Raw genomic sequence first — 12,154 nt, forward strand, 5'->3', positions numbered from 1 at the left:
GAAAGCACAGTCATCACTGGTGTTGATATTGTCATGAACCATCATTTGCAGGAAACTAGCTTCACAAAAGCAGCGAACAGGAAGCACATCAAAGGTGACACGAAATCAAAGGGAAACGTAAAGAACAGAAACAGCAAGAGCAAAGCCTCTCATGCTTTCCATCCACACACCAGGGCACCACAAACGGGACGGGTGGGGTCTTGAGCTCTTCATTTATTTTTGCCTTAAGCGGAGGCATTGTTTTTAAGGAAAAAGATGCCATGTAGGTTGTCTAAAAATAAAATCATATGAACTAATTTGAGAGAATGCCTCTCAGTTTAATACATTACTTAAATGCATCCTGTATAGTGTTCCTGGAGAAACTCAAACCTGGTTATACACCACTACAATAAAGCATAAGACAGTCTTCAGATAACTTCTACAATGCAAACTACTGCTGGGCCCTGGCCGGCTTGGCTCAGTGGATAAAGCGTCAGCCTGAGGACTGAGGGATCCCAGGTTTGATTCCGGCCAAGGGCACATGCCTGGGTTGCGGGCTCGATCCCCAGTGGGGGGTGTGCAGGAGGCAGCCGATCAATGCTGTTTCTGTCTCTCTTTCTCCCTTTCTCTCTCAAATCAATAAAGAAATATATTTTTTTTAAAAAAAGAAAAAAAGAAAACTACTGCTGGGACTGGAATATAAAAAAACAAGGACCAAAAGTCTGAATTCTGGGTTGAAGTGAAGGAAAAGACCATGCTCCAAGCGGAGCCAACATTCGAAGTGGATTCTTTGGACATTCCATCACCTACAAATGGAAGTAGTTAACTGGGAGAGATTTCCAAAGAATAAAGAGAGACTAATACAATTGAGGGATGGGGGTTACAAAAGTGAATTTGTTGAATGAAAAGATCAGATTATATAAGACTATATAACGGTATACTATCTTTTAAAAAGCTCACCAACAAAAGTAAACATTAGGCTGCGTAGGGATATATGTACAAAAACAAAAGGAAAATGCAAAGGAATGATTGATTCGGGATATTTACCTCTCAGGGAGAAGGGTAGGCTGGGAATTGGAATTGAGAAGGAACACTTAATGTAGTGTCAATCCTAAAAGAAATGTTCTCTCACTTAGGGAATGGGTATATAGGGGTTTTTTAGTATACTTGATAACTTCCATGTTGCATGTATTTTTATATATGTACCAAATATACATATAGAAAGACAATGACAGTGGCTACCAGAGGCAGATGTAGGGAGGGGGTGAAATGGGTGAAAGAAGTAAAATGTACAGCACTGGGACTAGTTAATAATACATTATATGTTTGAAGGTTGCTATGGGTGGTGATGGAGGTTTAATTAGACTTATTGCTGTGATCACTTCACAATATACCTGAAACTAATATAATGTTATATATCACTAACATCTCAATAAAAGTGACCAAAAAAAGAATACAGTGACCAGAAATACTTTTATACTGCTAAGAAGAAACTGTGAAAACAAAGAAACTGTGAAAAAGAAAGTCATCTTCCCTTAAATGTATATATATACTACATTGTGAAAAAAGGGGTAGTTGGTCCTCGGCTGGTATGGCTCAGTGGTTGAGCATCGACCTAGGAACCAAGAGGTCACCGGTTCAATTCCCAGTCAGAGCACATACCTGGGTTGTGGTCTTGACCCCCCAGTAGGGGGCGTGCAGGAGACAGCTGAATCTCTCTCATCAATGTTTCTATCTTTCTATCCCTCTCTCTAAAAATCACTAAAAACATATTTTTAGCCATAAATTGAATTATTGTGAGATTAAGTAACGTTATAATATTTAAAACATTATAAAGAGACTGGTACAGACTACACACTTAAAAATTATACTTATTAATACTTCCCATGACTATTATTTAAGTGTAAGAAATCTCATATTCTTCTTTTATTTTTAGTAATCCCTTATATTCTAAAGATTTGTTCAAGTAGAGTGAATTTAGGCTCAACCATTAAGATAATGGTACAGTGATTTGTTAAAAAATCACTAAGACACTCAACAAAAACCACCAGAATTTTTACATTCAAATAAGGTTTCCCCTCAAAGAAGCTATATACTTCCTTCTTTGAAGTTTCTATCGCTCAGGGTAATTTTAGTAATCTTCCACTAAAACTGTTTAAAAAGATAATTTTTCCCAGGGGAGGAAAACATTCTTTGAGGATAGATTTCACCTGTGATAAGCATAAAATATTTTGAACCAAGTCTGATAAATAAAGTACACATAGCAATAATCAAGTTAAAACCCTGCTCAAAATTAACATAGGACTATCATGAGACCAGTTCTCTTAGATGACTTACGAATGGACTCTTCAGGCTATTTTTTCAAAGAGGAGTTTCAGAAAAGTTTTTAGCAATGGCACATAGCTAAAAAACAAAACAAAACAAAGCAACAAAATTATAGCTTCACAAGGTTACTAGTCAGAAGGGCAACATTATCTTAATACATAAAGAATCTCATTTCTATATAGTACAAGTCTGCAACTGTGGAGAGAATTGCTTAATCAGTCATTAGGGTTAGTGAAACCACTTACATCAGTTACCTTAAACTTTTCTAAGGGTAACAAAAATCTTCCTATTTTCAGTTAAACAGAGAGGTCCTTTTTATGAGAAAAATATTACAGCCAACCTACTAAATTGATTTGTATTTGAGAGATGGAGAATAATTACACCATCCTATGTAGTAAAACCCTAATATGCAAATTGACTGGACGGCGGAATGACCAATCGCTATGACACACACTAACCACCAGGGGGCAGACGCTCAACACGGGAGCTACCCCCTGGTGGTCAGTGCACTCCCACAGGGGGAGCACTGCTTAACCAGAAGCCAGGCTCCAGCTGGCGAGCGCAGCGGCGGTGGCGGGAGCCTCTCCCACCTCCGCTGCAGGCAGGTGGTAAGGAGCGGTGGGTCCTGGACTGCGAGAGCCCTGGACTGCAAGAGGGATGTCTGACTGCTGGCCTAGGCCTGAGGGGGATTAGACCTAAGCCAGCAGGTGGACATTCCCCTGAGGGGGTGCAGGCTGGGCTGAGGGACCTCCACCCCCCAGTGCACAAATTTTGTGTACTGGGCCTCTAGTTTTTTATAAGATTCTATAAAAGGAATCAAACAATGAGAAGCAAAGTTATATCGACCTTATAGAAAGTTATATTCATAATAGATACATGCAATATATTTAATCCATAAATAACACTGATATGACTCCAACTGTTTTATCTCACTACTTTATAGTGTATATAATTTATTATTTTTATTTGCTCTGGAGTATTGCCACACAAATTTTTATATGGTTTTAAGAAAATACTAAATTGAAGGTTTTTTTCTGTTAATCCTCACCCAAGGATATTTTTTTCTATTGATTTTTAGAGAGAATGGAAGGGAGTGAGGGTGGGGGAGAGATAAAGAGACAGAGAGAGATAGATATCGATGTGAGAGACATATCGATTGGTTGTCTCTTGCATTCACCATGACCGGGGCCGAGGATTGAACCTGAAACCCAAGTATGGGCCCTTGACTGGAAATCGAACCCAAGACCCTTTTGTACATGGACCGGCACTCTTAACACTGAGCCACACTGGCCAGAGCTTATAAGTTTTATTGCCACTCACAACTCCACATAAAGGGGGAAAAAAGAGACAGAGCCAGTGACATCCCAATAATAATTATTTAAAAGTCTGATGAGAAATCACAGAAAACATTCTTAACTGATAATACATGAATTAGATTCTAAATGCATTCTCTACCATATAACAAATAGCAAACAAAAGAACAAAAAAAAATTTTCACATTTACCATTTGTAAAAGTAGTTTATGCAGCTTCAACCATCTCTTTACTAAGCATTTAACAGCATTTTACGTTCAAAATACATTTGGGAACTAAAACAATGAATAATACTCCTTAGAGGGAATACAAAATTTATTCAAACATTTAAAAAATAGTTACACAGAATAGAGTGAATTTAGTCAAAAACAATATCAAGTAATTTGTTCTTAAAGTGGCAGTGCAATATAGTAAAGCAGTGGTTTTAATGACTAGAAACATATCTTGAAGAAATAATATGCAAATTTTCACTGTTTTCCATTTACAATTTCAAAATTTAGCTCTATTTTATATCACTTTTTGGTAGGCGCTATTAACATCTGAGGTTAAAGTAACAGGCCTCATAATTAAGGAGTCACCTTTGAATATTTCATCTCTTTATACCTATGAATATAATCATCTTTCAACTCCATGATTCCTTCAGCCTGGTCCTCACTTCATATCTCAAAGATTTGTGTTTAATTAAAGAGACTGTGTATGTTGATTCCACTATTTATTTTTTCGTACAATGGTCAGGTCCTTCAAGGCTATGCTGACTGCCACACACAATGGAACAGACAGCCACATGTCCCCCGCACTTCACCTGACTTCTCTCATGAATAGTTCATATTTTATGGTTAGCTGGGGTACCAACTTAGTATGTTAGGTGACTACTGTTTAATAAAAAACAGAATTGGAAATGTAACATCTTTGTGTTCCTTATTCTCTAAACATATGACAAAGGTAGAATTGTTCGAGAAAAAAACATTTGAAATAATCTTAGGAATAAGATCAAATCCCCTTCACCACAAAATAAACAAAACCAACATACCAGTAACCATAGCTAGACAATCCACAAAACCAACTACAAGAACTACAAGAACACCATTATATGAGAAATGCTGTGGAAGTCAGGTTTTGAGATAGTAAGTGCTGTAGAGTTCAACATTTGGGGGACTGAATGAAATATGGTTATCTCTATATATAAAAGCTTAAGTGACCGTTATGACCGGTCACTATGATATGCACTGAACATCAGGGGGCAGAAGCTCAATGCAGGAGCTGCTCCCTGGTGGTCAGTGTGCTCCCACAGCCAACCTCCTATGGCCCAGGCTGGCCAACCTCCCACGGTCCCTCTCCCTGGCCACCTGGCGATCCTGACTGGGCAAGACGGCCCTGATCGCCAGCTGCCTGGCCGAGGAACCCCACCCGTGCACGAATTCGTGCACCGGGCCTCTAGTAGTTGTATAAGAGAACACTGGTTCAGATCCAGCAATGACATGTGAACTTGCCCATAGACTGATAGGAAAAAACAGAATAATTTGGGAACTTTTAAATCTGCTTCATGAAAGACTTCTTCTGCTAGCCTGTGTCCTCTTACAATTTTTTCTTTTTTTTGGGGGGGGGGGGCGTTCATTATACCCAATAGGCAATGGCTTTGTTATGTGGCTTTTTGATCTACTGCACTGACAAGCCCAGGTTGCCATTTTTTTAAAATCTTCACCCAAAGACATTTTTCCATTGATTTTTCAGAGAGAGTAAAAAGGATGGGGGAGGGGGGAGGGTAGAGAGAGAGAGAAGCATCAAAGTGAGAGAGACACATCAACCAGGGCTGGGGAGCAAACCCATAACCCAGATATGTGCCCTTGACCAGGAATTGAACCCGTGACCCTTTGGTCTGCAGGCGGACACTCTAACCAGCTAGGGCCAGGTTGCCTTTTAATGAGGACCGACAGAGCTACTAGGCAATGAACTTCAGGGCTGGCTAGATGAGGTTAGGGTTCTTACTGTCCTGCTTCCTTGTGAACCAGATGACTGATCAGCAGTGAATTATACTGAATTCTAAGGCATGACTTTAGGAGATCCTAGAAGAAAAGTACCAAATTGCATTCAAATAAAAAATATTCCTCATATATATTTATAAAAGTATATACATATAATGAATAGGCCATTTTACAATTCTGGTTTAAACCATGAAGACCTGTTAAATTAGTAGGTGTAAGAATATCCTGGCTCAAATTAATGTACAGAAATATTTCCAATTAAAGTTAAATAAATATACCGAAGGGGATTAAATAAAACAGAAAAAAAATGTAGTTTCAATCTTTCTCTGTTTTTAACCAACAATATCTTTTATTGGTAATGATGGACTTGAACTAATCAGTTAACTACTGTCTATATAGGATATATATAAAAATGCATTCATTTTCTGATAATAAATTAATCCAGATTCTGTACAGTTACAAACACCAGGATGGTGGCAAATAGCAAAATAGAAAGTTCAAAATCAAATGATTAAATCAAAAAAGAGTGTTGAACATATTCTCAGGCTCCCTCATTGGGGAGTCACATAGCGGTGCCATTCTTTCTTAAGGTTATTGACTGGGCACTAGAATAACATCAACTCAAAAGCCTTCCTCTAGTATTTACTCTGGTTCAATTTTTGCTTATTATGAAGAAATTTCTTTTTTTGTATGAGATGAAAAAATAAAAGTATACATTCATTCAGATGGAATCAATTCACTAGGTCTTTGGTGTCCTAACAATTCAAACTGAAATTAAGATCTTACAATACTCCTATAAGCTTTGAGCCAAGTGGCATGCAGAGATCAAACATTTGTTTCTACTTCTGTAAATATTCAAAAAAATTGAGGAATCAACACCCAGAAAAAAGCAAGGCATAAATTCATCAGCACCGAGTAGAACTGCTCTTCAAAAGGTCTCTTCCAGGACTTGTATGCATGCATATAAGCCAAACCAAGGGACATGGACAACAGGGGGATGAGAACATGAGTGTGTGTGGGGGGGAGTTAATGGGGGGATAAGGACACATTTGTAATATCTTAACTAATAAAGAATTAAAAAAAAAAAAGGTCTCTTCCGTGTCCTGATGTCCTGGTGTTGATGAACAGAGTCTAATCTCCCCTCTAGGAAAAGCCCACTGCCTAAGGTTAATACCTTTAGGCCAAAAAAAAAAAAAAAAAGTAAAACTCAGCAAATGACTTACATTTTGATTTGTCCACACTTTTTTAAATAGGGATTTCAACATTTGGCACTACTTTAAACATTTTTCAGGGAAGGTATGGTTTCAGGTTAGAATGTCTTTCTTCCCTGCTCAATTATTTGCTAGAGTGGGAAGTATCAAATTTAACGTTATTACTAATAATTCTTTAGCTACTATCCCAAAAGTTGCACTTCGTCACAATACAACAGTTTACATTTCATTAAGACTCTAGCAGTAGTTAAAACTATTCAAAGAGGGTCATACAAAATCCTGGTCATTTTTCCTGACTATCAGATATGATGAAATTGCTGATGACTGGAACTCAAATCACATGCAGTCAACCACATTATTGGATCATTATTGGATCCATGACCTACATCTCGAATTTGGCTAGTTAAACAAGCACACACAGCTACACCTGCTCCAGCTCTGCAATGAGACACAGATCCAACAAGCTCCCACCTGAAATGAGAGAGGAGAAAGAATGTTATTTTTTTTTAAAAAAATACATTTTTATTGATTTTAGAGAGGAAGAAAGAAAGAGAGAGAGATAGAAGCATCAATGATGACAGAGAATCATTGATTGGCTGCCTCCTGCGCGCCCCCCACTTGGGATCGAGCCCACAACCCAGGCATGTTCCCTTGACTAGAACTGAACCTGGGATCCTTCAGTCCGCAGGTCAATGCTCTATCCACGGAGCCAAACTGGTTAGGGCGAAAGAATGTTATCTTAAAAGAAAGCATGATTTACTTTATTCAAAACTGCCTATCATGGGACTGGTTTTGAAAGACACCAAGCTTCCTAAGGGAGACAAGATATCCCAAATGCTTTATATTAACCCCATGTGGCAGCATTTTAGCACCATGAAGTAATCAGTTACTGGAAGATCCCATTAAAGTGTAGAGAAAACAAAGTTACCTATTCAGCACTGGATCAAATGCTTCCACTGTATTTAAGTATGCATTGCCATTATGACCACCAACTGCAAAGATTTTGCCCATCACTGTTGCGATCCCCACTCCACCCCTGGGAGTGGTAAGTGCTGCTACATAATCCCACTTGTTGCTTCGAGGGTCATACCGCTCAACCGAACTCAGAGGAGAATTATCATCAAAACCACCTATATGAAGGAAAAAATTTTAAAAGCATTAAATTTCATAGAAATTACTGCTAAGTCTTAATTCAATAGCTTCTACAAAACAAATCTTTTAAAAACATTTTAGGAAACAGAGAAAATCAGAAAAAAATTCATCTCAAAATCTATTACCACTCCCAACTTCTGTTAAGACATATTTTCTATAATTCATGATAAATGAAATTGTATTTTACCTTAATACTAGGATTGAAAATCTTAAAGTAAGAAAAACTGGAGTCCCTGTATCTAAGCAGAGAACATAAAAGCAAAAAAACACATACATTTATATAATTTTCCCTTAGCTTCCTAGGGGCAAGCAAGACAGCACCGGGATTCCCTTCTGTGTGTACACATGTGCATTATATTTTGAATAGTAACAGGGCTTGAGAAGAGAATAAACTATACTAAGTCATTTGACTCATTTAGATATAAGTTAAAGTTTTCCAACTACTTAATACCATAATTGCCATAATAATTAGAGATGGTAAACTATGAATGAATTCTTACCAGTTTTTGCCCAAACTACATCTTCATGCTACATACTCTAGGTCAAGCATGTCAAACTCACAACCCACGGGCCGCATGCCTCATTTATTTGGCCTGTGTTAGCTTTTGAGTTTGGCATGTTTGCTACAGATCATTCTGACAATATTACTTATAATGTTTCTGAGGGTTAGACGAAGACTGTTATTTTAACAGTGCTCTTTCCTTAAAAATAAATGTGTCTCGCCCAACTGGTGTATCTCAGTGGATTGAGCATTGACCCTTGGACCAAGAGGTCCTGGGTTTGATTCCTAGTGAGGATACATGCCCGGGTTGCGGGCTCCATCCCCAGTAGGGGGGCATGCAGGAGGCAGATCAATTGTTTGCTCTCAGCAATGATGTTTCTATCTCTCTCTCCCTCTTCCTTCCTCTCTGAAATAAATAAAAATATATATTTTAAAATAAAAATTTCAAAGCAGAGGAAAAGAGGATGCAATGATGCATGCAGTGACTAGCTCTCTGAACTCTTTTCTTCCTCTGTAGAGGAAGGGTTTACTAATCCTAATATAGCCACCTATTTATTGGGTAACTACAAAGTACCAGATTTGAGATGTTTAATATATATTGCCTCTAATTCTTAAAAAGAATTCTAAAAGATAGGCATTATTACTCCCATCTCTTGGCCCTTTAAAACCTTAGTACTGGAAGGGAGTAGACCAGAAGTAGCATCAATTATCACTTGGGAACTGTCAGAAATACAGAATCTGGGCCCCTCCTTTGCAGTCTAACAATATCTCCATACTATTCACATGCATATTAAAGTTTGAGAAAGCACTGTCCTGTGGTTCCTTCCAACTCTACAATTCAGTAAGTCAAAAAGCAATTAAGAAGAAGCCAATACCTATTATGCATATGAAATAACTATTGGTTTGCTTAGTCAACATAATTCCCTTGGGATGAGAAAACATGTCTTAGATCTTTAAAGATTTTTGCAAAGCACATTCATTCAATTTGTGTCATTAGATGAAAAAAATATATATCTTATTTAAATGTAACTTCTTACTTTAGATATACTTGCTACTCCTAGTAAAAATATTAAGTTAGAAGTTTTAAACATGAACGAGGAAGATGTAGACAACAAAGCATGAATGTGAACCCTAAGAATTCAAAAGTAAACCTTAGGACTGATTCCACTTGAACCTAAATGCAAATAATTTGTGTTATGTTGTTTTATAACACTACTAGACGCCCAGTTCATGAAATTCATGCATGGATAGGGTCCCTAGGCCTGGCTGGCAATCAGAGCCAATCGGGGCCTTCCAGCTGCTGGCGGGGGCCTTCCTTTGTTCCGTGCCACCCCCTGGTGGTCAGCACACATCATAGCGAGTGATTGAACTCCCAGTCTCCCAGTCAAACTCCCGAGGGGACACTTTGCATATCAGATATATATTCTCTCTCACACACACACACACACACACACACACACACACACACACACGAGGCCTGGCGCATGAAATTTGTGCATGGGTAGGGTCCTTAGGCCTGGCCTGCGATCAGGGCCCATTTTCCCCTGCTGCTGGCAGCTGGCCCTGCCTCCTGCCGCTGATGCCAGTTGCCCTCTGTGTGTGGGGCGATCAGGGCCCCACTCGCTTGCACCCGCCTTGGCCTGGCGCTGCCCACATCCACCGCCACCCACCCCTGGTTCCCCATTCCCCATCAGATGATTGGAGCCTGCCAGCCAAGGGGAGGGACTGAGAGGTTGGCCTGCTGGCTCCCATCGGGTGCGGGGTCTGAAGGCTGGGGGCAGTCCTGTGTTGAGCATTTGCCCCCTGGTGGTCAGTGTGCATCATAGTGACTGGTTGTTCTGCTGCCCAGTTTATTTGCATATTATACATACACACACACACACACACACAAGATTATTGTATAGCCTGTAATAAATTAGACCAGAGAAATACTATCCACTCACCAACAACATATAAACAACCATGGAGATCACTGACTCCATTGCCTGCTCTTCGTTGACCCATCTCTTTAAGTTCTATCCACTTATCCAGATGTGGATCATACCTCTCCACACTAGATAGAGAAGCTACTCCGTCATTGCCACCTACTGCATAAACATGGTTCTACGTAAAGAGAAAATAAAAAACATATCACATTAGTTTTCTAACTGATTTATACATTATCCTAATGGTAAATCAGAATCTTGAAAGAAAGCAGCATTTCATGAAATAATATGGTGTATGATCAATATGTGCATACTGAAGATATGAATATCCCAGATCATTCCTTATTTGGTTAGGGATATGATGCAATGCAGTCCAATGAGCAAGTTGCCATATAACTTACTACTAGAGCCACAGAGCCAACTCCTCCACGGGGAGTAATCATTGGTGCCACTGTACTCCATTGATCACATTCTATGTCATATCTCTCCACGTAGTTGAAGCAAGTGTTGTCATCTAGCCCTCCAATTGCATAAATTGGGCCTCCTAAGGAGGCTAAGGCAATTCCTCGCCTGCAAAGACAATAAAACAAATTTTAGCCTCTGGGTTTGTTTTCAGAAAACAGGTAGCAAATAAAAGAAAAATTGTGCTAATACAAGTCATTCATCATGTTAAACTTCAATGTGTTGCACCCCCCACCCAATTATATTTAGATTTATCGAAGCTTCTCAATAGATGGCTACAGGGTTGCAAGTCTATGTGAGCAGTGCCCTCTGGAGTTTTATAATGCACAGCCTACATGGATTACTTTAAACTCATATGAAGTAATAAAGTTAAAACCCAACAAAATACATTAAATGAAGTCCAAAACATTCAATAAGTAAAACACAGTTGCATTGAGAGGTTGATGAACTGACAAATGGTTTACTATGAAGGTAAGAAGTCAAAGGAGTCAATGATTAAATTAATATAATCAGCAGAGCACATTTTGTTGCAGGGTTTCATTATATCACACTTAAAAGACATCAACTTTTATATTACATCCTTTTTATCACATTGCTTTACTTATGTAGGGCATTTATTTCTCTTTTTGGAAAGTAAGAGACTTAGCCTATGTTAAAAACTAATTCGCAGCCTGGTATGTGTGGCTCAGGTAGTTGAGCAATGACCTATAAACCAGAAGGCCAGGGTTCGATTCCAGTCGGGGTATATGCCCAGGTTGCGGACTCGATCCCTAGTAGGGGGTGTGCAGAAGGCAGCCAGTTGATGATTCTCTCTCATTGTTGATATTTCTATCTCACTTTCTCTCTCCCTTCCTCTCTGAAATCAATAAAAATATATTTTTAAAAAACAACTAATTCATAGTAACGATGATCAGAAAAAGATTACATAGCCTGGCCAGTGCAGCTCAGTGGTTGAGCATCAACCCATGAACCAAAAGGCCATGGGATCGATTTCTGGTCAGGGCACATGCCTGGGTTATGGGCTAGAACCCCAGTAGGGGCTGTGCAGGAGGCAGCAGATTGATGATTCTCTCTCATAATTGATGTTTCTCTCTCTCCCTCTCCCTTCCTCTCTGAAATCAATAAAAACATATTTTAAAAAAATAAAAAGATTACATAAACTTCTTTAAAAACACATTGCAGCAATCAAACTATTATGTCACAGACTTGGATAAATTACTTTGGATAAATTAGTGTATCTATAATCTCTACCACCTTGCTTCTTCATCTGTACCATCTGAGACAGGAGTAAAAACAGTGCTTA

General features: G+C 38.8%; 1 protein-coding gene across 1 annotated transcript in view; it reads right to left on the bottom strand.

Annotated features, from left to right (window-relative positions):
* Positions 1 to 5,704: 5,704 nt before the first annotated feature.
* KLHL8 (kelch like family member 8) overlaps positions 5,705 to 12,154 on the bottom strand; it is a 28,231-nt gene continuing 21,781 nt past the window's right edge. Inside the window, 5 exon segments of the mRNA XM_014452059.2 lie at positions 5,705 to 7,173; positions 7,176 to 7,281; positions 7,739 to 7,940; positions 10,408 to 10,567; positions 10,791 to 10,959. Coding sequence (XP_014307545.1) covers positions 7,147 to 7,173; positions 7,176 to 7,281; positions 7,739 to 7,940; positions 10,408 to 10,567; positions 10,791 to 10,959 — 664 coding nt within the window. The 3' untranslated portion in view covers positions 5,705 to 7,146.

This window comes from Myotis lucifugus, unplaced genomic scaffold, assembly GCF_000147115.1.
Source record: "Myotis lucifugus unplaced genomic scaffold, Myoluc2.0 scaffold_12, whole genome shotgun sequence".
Classification (NCBI taxonomy): Eukaryota; Metazoa; Chordata; class Mammalia; order Chiroptera; family Vespertilionidae; genus Myotis; species Myotis lucifugus.